At 40.0% G+C, this 16,031-nt stretch overlaps 1 protein-coding gene across 2 annotated transcripts in view; it reads left to right on the top strand.

Annotated features, from left to right (window-relative positions):
• The window catches only part of gart (phosphoribosylglycinamide formyltransferase), a 32,140-nt gene that overhangs the window by 1,616 nt on the left and 14,493 nt on the right, over positions 1–16,031 (top strand). For both annotated transcript variants that reach the window (XM_084395745.1, XM_084395746.1), the window contains 13 exons: positions 891–1,045; positions 2,250–2,345; positions 2,937–3,111; positions 4,038–4,149; positions 4,816–4,884; positions 6,086–6,211; positions 8,187–8,274; positions 10,159–10,244; positions 10,901–11,069; positions 11,809–12,043; positions 14,317–14,411; positions 15,541–15,650; positions 15,863–16,031. The exon at positions 15,863–16,031 is cut by the window's right edge and continues 30 nt beyond it. In XM_084395745.1, the coding sequence (XP_084251871.1) occupies positions 901–1,045; positions 2,250–2,345; positions 2,937–3,111; positions 4,038–4,149; positions 4,816–4,884; positions 6,086–6,211; positions 8,187–8,274; positions 10,159–10,244; positions 10,901–11,069; positions 11,809–12,043; positions 14,317–14,411; positions 15,541–15,650; positions 15,863–16,031 (1,675 nt within the window). In that variant the 5' untranslated portion in view covers positions 891–900. The remainder of the gene's footprint in view (positions 1–890; positions 1,046–2,249; positions 2,346–2,936; positions 3,112–4,037; positions 4,150–4,815; positions 4,885–6,085; positions 6,212–8,186; positions 8,275–10,158; positions 10,245–10,900; positions 11,070–11,808; positions 12,044–14,316; positions 14,412–15,540; positions 15,651–15,862) is intronic.

The raw sequence follows: 16,031 nt of genomic DNA, 5'->3' as shown, positions 1-16,031 counted from the left end.
TACAATGATGTTAAACTCACCATTTACTAATACATTATTCAAATCAAATGTTGTATCTGTTCATATTATTTAATGAACCTGAGCTAACATTAACTAACAATCAGTTGTTGTTGTTTATTAACTATAAATAATGTTGCTCATTGTTAGTTAATGCATGAATTAACTACCTAAAAGGACCTTACTGTAAAGTGTTTCCAATTATTTATTGGTTTAAAATACTGGTAAAAATTATTTAATTTAATTATGGTGTTTTATTAATTTATTCAATTATATACTAATAATAATTAATATTCTTTTTTTTTTTTTTTGACACTATAAATAAATGAATGGCAGAGTTGAGTCTAAGGTCTCATAATTATTCCAGTAGTTTTGCATAATATGTTGCATTAATTAAACACTAATGAAAGGGATGTTACTGTAGTCTTGTTCATTATTTATTAAAATATGTATTATTTAATTCTTTCAAATGAATTTATTTTATTTTAGTATTTTTTGACACTAACTCAATTAAATGGCACAATTTCTCATAATTATGCCAATCATTGAGAACCAGATTTTGTAATAATTAAACACTAATTAACACAACTAATATTCAATTATTTACTTTATTTTTCGACTCTATAACTAAGTAAATGGCAGAGTTGAGTCTAAGGTCTCATAATGTTTTGCACAAGATTAATTAAACACTAATTAAAGGGAGATTTTTGTAAAGTCTTAAAAAATATATTTTTTAAAACTATTACGTTTATAGAAATGTTTTTTGTTTGTTTTTGTTAAATAAATACATTTATTTATTAATTTTTGACACTAGTCCAACTCCTCATATTGATGCCAGTAGTCGTATATGAGATCATTGCATGTGTTTATGTTGAGGTCATGTGATCGTACAGGTCAGAGGTCATGGCGGAGCGGGTGCTGGTGGTTGGCGGTGGCGGTCGCGAACACGCACTAGCGTGGAAGTTAGCGCAGTCCCCTCTCGTTCAGCAGGTCCTCGTGGCTCCTGGGAACGCCGGCACTGCCAACAATGGCAAGATCTGCAACTCGGGTGAGACGTGATGAATTAAAAACACAAGCTTTCATGATAATGGATTGTGTTTTATTCAGAATTGTTTGGCTACGGCTCACTTGGAGGTTTAACAACCAACACTTTTCTAAAAGAACAACATGCATTGAAAAAAAGCAGTGCTGGGAAACGATTAATCGCGATTAATCGCATTCCAAAACAAAAGTTTGTGTTTACATAATATATGTGTGTGTACTGTGTATAATTATGTTGAATATATAAATACACACACATGCATGTATACATTTAAGAAAAATGTGTTATTTATATATAAAATGTTTACATTTATATATAATATACCGTATTTTCCGCACTATAAGGCGCACCGGATTATAAGGCGCACCTTCAATGAATGGCCTATTTTAGAACTGTTTTCATATATAGGGCGCACCGGATTATAAGGCGCATAGAATAGAAGATACTGCAGTCAAACGTTTGACTGGGTTTGCGTTATGCAGTGGTCACCAACCTTTTCAAGCCTAAGATCACATCCAAAGTCCAAATGTAAACCAAGATACCTTGTTTATACTCGACGCGTCCGCATGAGCGCGAAGTTAATAAAAAAAATAATATCCGTCTGCTCAGGCAGATTCGGCTTAACAGCGCGCGCGCCTCTGAATCCGAAGATGCATGACTTTGAGCCGAATCTGCCCGAGCAGACGGATATTAGTAGTACATCTCATCACACCGGCACCCAGTTTGCGCGTCTAAATCAGTTATATGGTCTGGTGTTCAGTCTAAAACAAAACAGTTGCGTCAAGTATAAATGCCTCGTCTGTTTGGGGAGTTGCGCGCGCAGTCAGCGGAGGCTCGCGCTCCGGTGTCAGGCGAAAGTATAAACAAGGTTTAAGTCAGCGGTTGTTTAACAGACGTTAACATAAGGCGCCAGATCCATATATAAGGCGCTCCGGATTATAAGGCGCACTGTCGTTTTTTGAAAAAAATAAAGGCTTTTAAGTGCGCCTTATAGTGCGGAAAATACGGTAAATGATTAAAATGCGCATAGAGAATCAATGAGTAACCGATTAGTTGAGTACTTACAAATTAAAAGTATCATGCTACACGTAATCACAACATGCATTGAATTTTTTTTTTTTATGCATTAACTTGCAATTATGCAAACTTTGTGTCTGCTTGAAGGCGTGTTATAATAATTTATAATATTTAAGCTTTTTTTTTTTTCTAGAGGTGTCTGTGAACAATCACTGTATTTTAGCGCAGTATTGTAAGGATCATAGCGTGGGACTCGTGGTTGTTGGTCCAGAAGTTCCTCTGGCTGCTGGTAAAACCCTTCATCATTGTTTTATTTTATTCATAAAATTACATTAGCATGATGTTAACACGATTAACACGGTGCTAGTATGATGCTTACATGATTAGCATGTTTGATAGTATGATGCTAACATGATTAGCATGTTGCTAGTATGATGTTAAAACAATTAACATGTTGCTAGTATAATGCTAACAAGATGATAATGCTACTAGTATAGTGCTAACATGATTAGAATGTTGTTAGCATTGTTAACACAATTAGCATGTTGCTAGTATGATTTTAACTCGATTAGCATGTTAACAATGCAATTTGCATGTAACATGGTTAGCATGTCTAGCATCATGCTAACACAAATAGCATGTTGTTAACATGTTTTAAGCAAGATGCTAATATGTTTGTTGTTAACATAATGCTATCATGTTTTAATGCCTCACTAGATGTTGTTAGCATGATGCTAACACATTTTGACTTGTTTTGAATCATGGTTTAATAATTTAGCGTTTTTTAGCACTTAAACATGCATGTTCTAGCAGTTGTTTGTGCGCACATGTGGCACTCTCCAGATGTTGTGCTCTTGATGACTGAAGGAGTCTGTCTTAGGCATCGTGGACGATCTGACGGCCGCCGGCGTGTCGTGTTTCGGCCCGTCGGCGAAGGCTGCGCAGCTGGAAGCCAGTAAGAGTTTCTCCAAGTCCTTCATGGACCGTCACAACATTCCCACCGCCCGCTGGAGCTCCTTCACCGACCCGCAGGAGGCCTGCGAATACATCCGAGGGTAAACATCTACAACATACGTTGAGAGTTGCACAAAATATGATTAAAAAACAATCTTCTGTGGGAGCAATAACTGCAAATTTTAAAGTCGGCATGTAATGTAAGTTGCGCTAGCCTTTTCTTCCCTTATGCCGTATATCCGAGTGAAACGCAAAAAACTTGTTTTTGCATGGTGTCAACATGGTTAACATGATGTTAACATGATTAACATGATGTTAACATGTTTAGCTTGTTTCAAACATGATGCTAACACAATTAACGTGTTGATAACATGATTAGCATGATGCTAACATGAATTGCATGATGTTGACAGGACTTTAACCTAATAAAAATTTTTTATCATGTTTTAGGAATATGTTAACGCGGTTAGCATTTTGTTGCTAGCATGATACTAATATAAATAGCATGTGGTTAATATAATGCTAACACGATTAGCATGTTTCTTGCATGATGTTTACATGGTTAGCTTGTTACTAGCATGATGTTAACACAATTAGCGTGTTTTGCTAACATGATTAGTGTTGTTAACCAAATTAACATGTAGTTATCTTGTTTTTAACAAGATGTTAACACGATTAGCATATTGTTAACATAATGTTAACTCAATTAGCATTTGCTTGCATTATGTTAACTTGATTAAAACATGTTGTTAGCATTATGCTAACACAATTAGCATGTTGCTAACATGTTTTAATCAAGATGCTTATGTTTATCATTGTTAACATGGTTAGTTTGTTGTTAGCAACATGTTAATCGTGTTAGCATTATGCTAGTAACATGCTAATCATGTTAGCATTATTCCATAAAAAAAAAAGGAATTTTTGACATTTTGATTTCATGCTGGTTTTATGATTTATCTAAAAACATCACATCACACTCTTGTACAGTTCAGTAGAGATGGTGTGTGTTGTTGCTGTGTGTGTTCAGCGCAGAGTTTCCCGCTCTGGTGGTGAAGGCCAGCGGTTTGGCTGCTGGGAAGGGTGTCGTAGTCGCTCGCGATAAAGACGAGGCCTGTCAGGCGGTTCTGGACATCATGAAGGTCAGTCGATAGCTGGTGATTATATATTGGCACAGGATCTGTTTGTCTCTTGTTGAAAGAGTCCTTGGATGTTTCACAGTTATTTCACAATAATTCCCTGATTTAAAACGTGAGCTGGTCGAAAATAGTGTGAGGATTTTAGTCAAATCAAAATAATGCATTAGAATTTACTGCTGTGTAAATCCTTAAATATACAGGTCTAACGTAACAGAATGTGTAGTAATTTGTATACAAGTAACAATTTTGTTTATATAAATGTTATGTATTTTTGGCTTGATTAAGATATTTAATGTTTTTGAAAAATACAGTAAAATAGTGAAATATTATTATAATGTAAATCAGCTGTTTTCTATGTGAATATATAGTAAAGTGTAATTTATATCCTGTGATCAAAGCTGAATGTTCAGCATCATTACTCCAGTCTTCAGTGTCACATGATCCTTCAGAAATCATTCTAATATGATGATTTGCTGCTCAAGAAACATTTCTGGTAATTATCAATGTAGAAAACAGTTTAATTTTTTGTGGAAACTGATGCGTTTTATTTGTCAGGATTCTTTGATGAATATAAAGTTCAAAAGAACAGCATTTATTTGAAATGGAATCTTTTGTTACATTATTTGACACATTAAATGCTAAAAAAGTATTAATTTCTTGACGTTTCAGGAGAAGGCGTTTGGTTCTGCTGGTGAGACTGTGGTGGTGGAGGAGTTGCTGGAAGGAGAGGAAGTGTCTGTAAGTACTTCCTGTTTAAAGGGATAGTTCACCCAAAAATGAAAATTAGCCCATGATTTCTCAGTCATCCTACTGTAGGTGTTTATGAAATTCTTCTTTCAGACGAACACAATCAGAGTTATATTATAAAATGTCGGCTAAAATAACTAGCTTCCGTCAGACATTACGTTGTGCGTCAAGTTCAATGTTACTCTTTCGCCATAAATCGTTGCGTACAACCGTCTGCCGGAAGCTAGTTATTTTAGTCGATAAAGTTTTAAATATGGATATTTTTAAATATTAGAATGCATCGCTTCACTTCAGAAAGCCTTTATAAACCCCCCGGGGACGGGTGGAGCACTTTTATGATGGATAGATGCACTTTTATGATGGTTAGATGCACATTTATGATGGATAGATGCACTTTTATGATGGTTAGATGCACTTTTATCATGGATGGATGCACTTTTATCATGGATAGATGCACTTATGATGGATAGATGCACTTTTATGATGGATAGATGCACTTATCATGGATAGATGCACTTTTATGATGGATAGATGCACTTATGATGGATAGATGCACTTTTATCATGGATGGATGCACTTTTATCATGGATGGATGCACTTTTATCATGGATAGATGCACTTATGATGGACAGATGCACTTTTATGATGGATAGATGCACTTTTATGATGGATAGATGCACTTTTATTATGTATAGATGCACTTATGATGGATAGATGCACTTTTATGATGGATAGATGCACTTATCATGGATAGATGCACTTTTATGATGGATAGATGCACTTATGATGGATAGATGCACTTTTATCATGGATGGATGCACTTTTATCATGGATAGATGCACTTTTATGATGGACAGATGCACTTTTATCATGGATAGATGCACTTTTATCATGGATAGATGCACTTTTATCATGGATAGATGCACTCATGATGGATAGATGCACTTTTATGATGGATAGATGCACTTTTATGGACTTCAAAACAGAAATGGCCATTCACTGTCATTATAAAGCTTGGAAGAGCCAGGCCATTTTATAACATAACTCTGATTTTATTTGTCTGAAAGAAGAAACTCAATGACTTGAGGGCGAGTAAATCATGGGCTAATTTTCATTTTTGGGTGAACTATCCCTTTAAGCCCTGGTGTTAACGAGGTGATCAGATCACACTAATCGTTTTGTCTGTTCTCAGTGTTTGTGTTTCAGCGACGGCGTCACAGTGTCACCGATGCCGCCGGCTCAAGATCACAAGCGTCTGATGGATGGAGACGAGGGCCCGAACACGGGCGGCATGGGCGCGTACTGCCCGACACCACAGGTCAACATCTCGTACTAGAGCTGCGCGATTAACCCTTAAAAGATCACAGTCTCGATTCAAACACCCACGGGATCTTATGCCTGAATGACAACAGTTTGGATCTATTCTGCCGTTTTTTCCATCTGTCTTTAGTGTGTAACGTTGCTGTTGCAGCGGCTGTTATTCTCTATATCAACTTCTACGTTTACATGCAACCAAATAATCAGTTAGTAATGAGATTGACGGCTCAGTCGGACTGAAAAGCCCTCATGTAAACGCCTTAATCGATCCGACTGAGCTCGTTCAGAATTAAATTTCGATCGGATTGAAACGGGTGGTTTATTCCTTTTCTAATCTGATCGAGAGAACATGTGAACACTTGCGAAACTGAAAGGACTACGCATGTGCAATGACGTAGAAATAACGTAATGACGTATGACGCGCGGAACGAGCTGTTGTTTTGAATAAAGTGTCGTATAAATGTCGTTAATAAAACAAATAAAGAATTAAGGAAAGGGGCGGGACATTTCCCAAACACACTCGAAGCAATCGACCAATCACAACACACTGCTCCAGCCGACCAACCAGAGCACAGTGTGCTTTTCAGAAGGAGGGGCTTCATAGAGACAGGAAGTAAACAGAGCATTACTGACAGACTGGGAAGAGAGGAGCCGCAACAATGGAGAGTATGAGGAGAATAATCAACATTCAAGCAGGAAAACCTGTTCTACTAGAGCCTGAAACAACATCAAGACTTTGTAAAAGGGTATAATAGGTCATTTGACAAGTGTGATCACAGTGATTCAGATCTGCATTATCACTGACACAGAAAGAGCAGTTATTAGATGGATTCAAAAACAACTACACAATATCACAATTACCGTTGTATTAATTCAAATGATCACAGAAGTACTGGGATAAGAGTTTAGAGTTGAAATATAAACACTGACGTCTACGGTAGGGTAAAGTAACTTGACGCTTTAAATAACGATTGTATCAATTACACCGTTACACCAGTAGGAGGTGACAAGTGACTAAACATTTTTTAAAAACGTTCAAAAAAACTGATTCATCCAGTAATGAAACAAGTATTTATGAGTGAGTCATTGAATCATTCACTCAAGAGATCCGTTCAAAAACACTGATTCATCCAATAATGAAACTAATATTTATGAGTGAGTCATTGAATCATTCCATTCACTCAAGAGATCCGTTCAAAAACACTGATTCATCCAGTAATTAAATAAATATTTATGAGTGAGTCATTGAATCATTCACTCAAGTCATTTGTTCAAAAATGCTGATTCATCCAGTAATGAGTCATTGAATCATTCACTCAAGAGATCCGTTCAAAAACACTGATTCATCCAATAATGAAACTAATATTTATGAGTGAGTCATTGAATCATTCACTCAAGAGATCCGTTCAAAAACACTGATTCATCCAGTAATTAAATAAATATTTATGAGTGAGTCATTGAATCATTCACTCAAGTCATTTGTTCAAAAATGCTGATTCATCCAGTAATGAGTCATTGAATCATTCACTCAAGAGATCCGTTCAAAAACACTGATTCATCCAATAATGAAACTAATATTTATGAGTGAGTCATTGAATCATTCACTCAAGAGATCCGTTCAAAAACACTGATTCATCCAGTAATTAAATAAATATTTATGAGTGAGTCATTGAATCATTCACTCAAGTCATTTGTTCAAAAATGCTGATTCATCCAGTAATGAGTCATTGAATCATTCACTCAAACCAATTTTGTTTAATTAATTCAAATTAAATATTTTTTATGTACATTTTGTCCGAACCTCTAGTAAATTACATGTAATTTCATTTAGTTGTCTGTTCAGAATCATGATCTCTGTTTGAAAAAAAAAAAAATATATATATATGATTCTAAATCTATTCAGAAATGTATGTTTGTGTGTGTGTGTATATATGTGTATATGTATATGTTGATGGAGCTGTTGAATGTGTGTGAAGGTGTCGGAGGAAGAGCTGCAGGAGATCAAGAGAGCCGTTCTGCAGAAAACCGTGGACGGCATGAGAGACGAGGGAACGCCGTATGTGGGTGAGTTACAGACAGACTAACACAGCGTTCCCACGGGTCCTTCAAGTCCTTGAAAGTTTGTGAATCTGAAGAAGGAAAAAAGTCAAGGCTCCGGAAAGTTTTTGAAAATAAACACACACAGATACAGGTCCTTGAAAGTGCTCGAATTTGTTTTGGTCAAGAAGTTGTCTGGAAAAAATTCCAGATTATTCCCTCCGGTCCGCTAATGTGTGACTCCGCCAACACTTCGTGGCCTATGCGCACTAGCTTGCTTGATGAACGTTAGTTATGCGCATTTTCACGTTACGTTAAGTGTTAAGCTCGAAACTACTATGATGCTAACTCAACGTTTCATGCTAAAGTAAATATTAGATCATTTTAGAATGCAGTATAGAATGTACAGAATATTTTCAGTTTTATGCAAAACAGAAATACGACAAATAGAATCAGATCATATGGCCAAAAATCAATGCAAAAAAAAAGATTTTTTGACATGAAAACTGTAACAATTTATTCTTACAAGGTAGCACGATGCAACCTTGCTCTCACTTGAAATGTGTCCCCACATTAAGTCCTTGAATTTGAGGGTATTGGACCTGGAAAGGTCATTGAGTTTGAAGTTAACCGAGGTGTGGGAACCCTGCTAACACAACTATAACCCTTAACCTTGGGTTAATTCATTACAGGGTTTACCCTAACTGAATCATACTGGACACACGGTTTAGGAGGCCTTTAAATGATCAAAACTTATTATGATTATCTGATTACCTCAAATCTGCAATGTTTTTATCAAGTAAACATCAGAATAACTTTGATATTGTTGGTAATATTTCAACTGATCAACTCAGGTTTACTTGATTATCCAGACATAATTTCTTAGAAAAATCTTGAGTATCAAATATGATCATAAGGGTTTTGAGGAAGATTTATTTGTTTTTATCTCTCAATCATCATTATATTGCATTGCATTGCATTACATGTTTTAAAGCGGTGGTATAATGCCCTTTTCACAAGATGTAAAATAAGTCTCTGATGTCCCCAGAGTGTGTGTGTGTGAAGTTTTAGCTCAAAATACCCCACAGATATTTTTATATCGCATGTTAAAGTCGTCACTTTTTGAGGGAGAGCAAAAACACACCGTTTTGTGTCTGTTCCTTTAAATGCAAATGAGCTGCTGCTCCCGGCACAGGGGGCGGAGTTTCAACAGCTCGTGTCCTTTTACCTCACACACACATGCACTGAAAATTTTAAAAACGTTTAGCCTTTTATGTTCAAACCGGAGTCAGACAATGATGGAGAGACTCAAGAAGAAGTGACAACATGTAGAAGCAACAGGACATTTCTGAATGGTTAGTTGATGAATTTATGAAGCTGATGTGTAGTTATCTTCTAGTCATTGATTAGCATATTCTGTCTTAATAATCTATAAATCGCGTTCTGGGGGCGGGGTTTATGTAAATTTTAGGGTTGGTGATGTCACTAACGGGAGGAATGTGGTGTAGTCTCTACCAGCCGTTTGTTGTATCGATATAAAAGCAAATATCTCCCTTTGCTCTGAACTTTGAGCGTCGTAACTTTGCAGATGTTGTTTATGCTCAAACAGCAACATTACACACTAACTAAAGTTAGAAAAGTCAAATCATAATCAACCACCCCTTTAAACTACAGAGCTTTGATTTATAAAGCTAAGCATTTAAAGAAATGGCATGTAAGCATAAAAAGAAGACATTTTGAAGACTTTTCATGTAATTACACTAAAGAGGGACGGAACAGTGTTCCACACGTGTAATGCGCTGTACTTCATGTCTTCTGAAGTCATTCTGCAGAATTGAAACTTGAGTCGGGAACAGAATGTTGTCGTTATTTTCCGTCAATCATTCTTCATCTCTCTCGTCTTCCTCTCAGGTGTTTTATACGCCGGACTGATGTTGACTAAACAGGGACCGAAAGTCCTCGAGTTCAACTGTCGCTTCGGTGACCCTGAGTGTCAGGTGAGATGATTCATAGCACATTTTAGTCATGTAAGTCGTATGCTTTTGGCAAGTTGTATCTCAGGTGAGCATCAGTTGGCTCTGTGGACGTTTGATGTGCTGCTGTCTGTTGATCCTTGAGGCGAAATCTCACCGTATGAAATATAATACCGTTGGTATAATGACAGGGTGTTCAGGTAAACATCAATTACAACTTCAGTGTTTTTTTTTCTTTCTTGTGACATTTTTGGGGAACGCTCAATTATTTTGTATAAATGCCTTGCAGGCTTGTAGCACTTTTTCATAAATGATAAGCCTAAAAAATGTTAAAAAAACAAACAAACAACATAAAACATCATAACAGCAGTCCAAGCGACCTGTGCACGCATTACAACTCTTTTGAAGAGGAATTATTCTTTTTGTGAGGAATTGACTGAAAATACTGAAGCGCAGTTCCTTCAGTTACTCCGTCTGATCTGTCCGTTCCTCACAAAAAGAGTCCGATTTGTTAATCCAGTCAACCGATTCATTGTAACGAACCGACTCAAAAGAATCAGAATCATTCACTGATTCAGACTCAGTGATCAGTCGTGTTAACAGCAGAAGGGGAAACGAATAATCAATGAATAACCACTGGAATCTGTGTGGTCGCTCGGCTGTGTGTGTGTCTCTGTCAGGTCCTGATGCCGTTGCTGAAGTCTGATTTATATGAGGTGTTGAAGAACACGCTCCGGTCGGACCTGAGCTCGAGTCCAGTGCAGTGGCTGGAGGACGGTGTGGCCGTCACTGTGGTCATGGCCAGCGGAGGATATCCCGGCTCATATAAGAAGGGTCTGGAGATCACCGGTGCGTTACCTGACACGTTTATTTATTTTATTTTATTTTATTATTGTATTATATTATATTATATTATATTTTATCTTATTTTACACGTTTAAAATGAAAAGTCCTACATTATACTAGCACGAAATTCATGGGACTCTTATTTTGAAATTTGTGCTTTGCATATTGTATCTCCCTCATTTTTGTGAATGAGCAGCTGGAAGTAGTACTCTTACAACCTTTTACAACATATAACAATATAAACATTGTAAACATTGTTGTAATAAACATGGTTGTAGGAGTGCATATCCCTTATTTTTATGAATGAGCAGCTGGAAGTAATAAAGCATAAGCATTTTAAAACAAGAGTACCAGTGTATTTCAGGCTTTTATTATCTGGGACATGTAATATATTATATTATACTATTGAGTGCATATTGTATCTCCCTAATTTTTATGAATGAGCAGCTGGTAGTAGTAAAGCACAGAAATTTCAAAATAAGAGTCCCATGAATTTGGGGCTAGTATAGAATGAATGTGTGTTGTAGAAATGAAATGCGGGAAAAAAAAACATACTACTACATCCGCCATGTCGTCATTTTCATGTGATTTAGCAGAGTCGCTTCACCTCCATTCATAAATCCTCTATAGTACTATTCTACCGTACTATATAGTATAGAAGTAGGCATATTCAGACGTAGAGACTGACTTTGATAGGGCAGTTTTGATGTCAAATGAATGAATCCTGTGCTCTTTTCTTTAGGTTTGTCCCGGGTGTCAGAGATGGGCGTTCAGGTGTTCCATGCAGGCACTGCGCTGAAGGAAGGGGGCGGAGTTATTACGAGTGGTGGGCGTGTCTTAACTGTGACCGCAGTCCGACCCACCCTTCAGAATGCCTTACGCTGCGCCAATGAAGCCGTGGCAGCGATCAGCTTCCCTGATGCCGTGTACCGGCGCGACATCGGCCACCGCGCCATCACGTACCTCACCCGCACCAGGTGTGTGTTCACACCGTAACCCGTTCACACCGTAACCCGTTCACACCGTAACCCGTTCACACCGTAACCCGTTCACACCGTAACCCGTTCACACCGTAACCCGTTCACACACACACACACACCGTAACCGGTTCACAAACACCGCAACTGGTTCACACCGCAACCCGTTCACACCGCAACCCGTTCACAACGTAACCCGTTCACAACGTAACCCGTTCACAACGTAACCCGTTCACAACGTAACCCGTTCACAACGTAACCCGTTCACAACGTAACCCGTTCACAACGTAACCCGTTCACACACACACCGTAACCGGTTCACAAACACCGCAACCGGTTCACACCGTAACCCGTTCACAACGTAACCCGTTCACAACGTAACCCGTTCACAACGTAACCCGTTCACAACGTAACCCGTTCACAACGTAACCCGTTCACAACGTAACCCGTTCACAACGTAACCCGTTCACACACACACCGTAACCGGTTCACAAACAACGCAACTGGTTCACACCGTAACCCGTTCACAACGTAACCCGTTCACAACGTAACCCGTTCACAACGTAACCCGTTCACAACGTAACCCGTTCACAACGTAACCCGTTCACAACGTAACCCGCTCACAACGTAACCCGTTCACACACACACCGTAACCGGTTCACAAACACCGCAACCGGTTCACACCGTAACCCGTTCACACCGTAACCCGTTCACACCGTAACCCGTTCACAACGTAACCCGTTCACAACGTAACCCGTTCACAACGTAACCCGTTCACAACGTAACCCGTTCACAACGTAACCCGTTCACAACGTAACCCGTTCACAAACACCGCAACTGGTTCACACCGTAACCCGTTCACACCGTAACCCGTTCACACCGTAACCCGTTCACACCGTAACCCGTTCACACCGTAACCCGTTCACAACGTAACCCGTTCACAACGTAACCCGTTCACAACGTAACCCGTTCACAACGTAACCCGTTCACAACGTAACCCGTTCACACACACACCGTAACCGGTTCACAAACAACGCAACTGGTTCACACCGTAACCCGTTCACAACGTAACCCGTTCACAACGTAACCCGTTCACAACGTAACCCGTTCACAACGTAACCCGTTCACAACGTAACCCGTTCACAACGTAACCCGTTCACAACGTAACCCGTTCACAACGTAACCCGTTCACAACGTAACCCGTTCACACACACACCGTAACCGGTTCACAAACACCGCAACTGGTTCACACCGTAACCCGTTCACACCGTAACCCGTTCACAACGTAACCCGTTCACAACGTAACCCGTTCACAAACACCGCAACTGGTTCACACCGTAACCCGTTCACACCGTAACCCGTTCACAACGTAACCCGTTCACAACGTAACCCGTTCACAACGTAACCCGTTCACAACGTAACCCGTTCACAAACACCGCAACTGGTTCACACCGTAACCCGTTCACACCGTAACCCGTTCACACCGTAACCCGTTCACACCGTAACCCGTTCACACCGTAACCCGTTCACAACGTAACCCGTTCACAACGTAACCCGTTCACAACGTAACCCTTTCACAACGTAACCCGTTCACAACGTAACCCGTTCACACACACACCGTAACCGGTTCACAAACACCGCAACCGGTTCACACCGTAACCGGTTCACACCGTAACCCGTTCACACCGTAACCCGTTCACACCGTAACCCGTTCACACCGTAACCCGTTCACAACGTAACCCGTTCACAAACACCGCAACCCGTTCACAAACACCGCAACCGGTTCACACAGCAACCCCTTCACACAGCAACCCGTTCACACTGTAATGCGTTCACACCGTAACCCGTTCTAATATCAGTGTAATGTCTGTGATTTGTATACATTTTTCTAATAAACAAAGTCATACAGTATTCTGGACTTTTTTTTGTGTGTGTTGTCTGCAAATCAAGCATCACTAGCACATTACAGCTATGTTTTTAGAGTTATGTTTGTTTGAATCACTAACCGTAAATATTCAGGTTTAGTCGGCCATAGCATTTTATTTATTTTCAGCTTTATTTAAAGGGATAGTTAATCCAAAAATGAAAATCAACACAATTAGCCCAAAATTTTCATTTTTGGGTGAACTATACCTGTTAAACTGAAATCTTTATGGTTTAAACAGTGCAATCATTGCATCATGGTGGTGTGTTTTTGTGCAGATAAGCAGCACTGATCACACAGAGTTTGATTTGGTGATTTAGGTCAGCTGACCGTTGTGTTTATCCCACAGAGGACTGACGTATAAAGACAGTGGCGTGGACATCGCTGCTGGAAACAGACTCGTGGACTTGATCAAACCTCTGGCCAAGGCCACGTCTCGACCAGGTGATTCCTCAGATCGCTTGAGACCTTTATCGCATCACAGATCGCTTTATGCCAGTTTCACACAGCCTCGTAATTGTGTTTTTCCATTTTTGTAACCGCTAGTTGATGTCTCCTCTCATTCACTGAGTGATTGATTGACGTGTCTGTACTCGTAGTTTACTCTTCTGACAGGAAGGTACTGAGTTCAAAGCCACTAAACGATGTCAATCAACACGCTGTCGGTTATTAGAACAATGCTTTCAGCTTGTCAATCAAACTACAAACAAAAGCACATTTACTGTGATACGCTTATGAACTTGTTTATGATGTGAGAGGAGATTTGTTATGGTTATATAGGTTTATTCACTTTAGGTAAATCACTAACCTCAACTGTTTAAGTGGTGTGTGTGTGTGCGTGTGCGTGTGAGTGTGTGTGCGTGTGCGTGTGAGTGAGTGTGTGTGCGCGTGTGAGTGTGTGTGCGCGTGTGAGTGTGTGCGCGTGAGAGAGTGCGTGAGAGAGAGAGAGAGAGTGTGCACAAGAGAGTGTGTGTGTGTGTGAGAGAGTGGAGAGTGTGTGTGTGAGAGAGAGAGAGTGTGTGTGTGTGTGTGTGTGTGTGTGTGTGTGTGTGTGTGTGTGTGTGTGTGTGTGTGTGTGTGTGTGTGTGTGTGTGTGTGTGTGTGTGTGTGTGTGTGTGTGTGTGTGCGCGCGCGCGCGTGAAAGTTTGCATGTGCACGAGAGTGTGTGCGTGAGAGAGAGAGTGTCACAGCCAGTGTTGGGTCAGTTTGTGTGTGGTGAGAGAGTGTGTGCGTGTGAGAGAAAGTGTGTGCGTGAGGAGAGAGAGTGTGTGCGTGAGAGAGAGAGAGAGAGTGTGTGCGTGAGAGAGAGAGTGTGTGAGTTTGTGTGCGTGTGAGTGTGTGTGTGTGAGAATTTGTGTGTGTGTGCGTGAGAGAGAGAGTGTGTGCGTGTGTGTGTGAGAAAGAGAGAGTGTGTGTGTGCGAGAGAGAGAGAGAGTGTGTGTGTGTAAGTGAGAGTGTGTATGTCAAAATCAGTGTTGGGTCATTAAGTTATTAATTATTAGCTACTAAAGACTTCTTCAGCAGTGATTTTCAGCGTGTGTGTGTGTGTGTGTGTGTGTGTGTCTGCGTCCAGGGTGTAATGCGGAGCTCGGCGGGTTCGCAGGGCTTTTCGATCTGAAAGCTGCAGGATTCATCGACCCGATCCTGGTGTCTGGAGCAGACGGAGTGGGAACTAAACTGAAGGTAGTGTGTGAACCGACACGATGCTTCAGGGACACCAGATCATCATCGTGTTTGTGTGTCTTGTGTCTGTCTGTGTGTGTCTGTCTGTCTGTCTGTCTGTCTGTCTGTGTGTGTGTGTGTCTCTGGTTTAGGGTGTAACCGACACAATGCTTCAGTGACACCAGATCATCATCATCATCTGTGTGTGTGTGTGTGTGTGTGTGTGTGTGTAGGTGGCTCAGGCGTGTGGCCTGCACGGCACTCTGGGACAGGATCTGGTGGCGATGTGTGTGAATGATGTTCTGGCTCAGGGAGCGGAGCCGCTGTTCTTCCTCGATTACTTCTCCTGTGGACGCCTGGATGTGGGCGTCGCGTCTTCTGTGATTGGAGGAATCGCAGACG

This window comes from Rutilus rutilus (genome assembly GCF_951802725.1).
Source record: "Rutilus rutilus genome assembly, chromosome: 2".
NCBI classification, from domain to species: domain Eukaryota; kingdom Metazoa; phylum Chordata; class Actinopteri; order Cypriniformes; family Leuciscidae; genus Rutilus; species Rutilus rutilus.
Note: the sequence above shows the minus strand (reverse complement) of the source record. Positions and strands in the feature narration are given on the sequence as shown.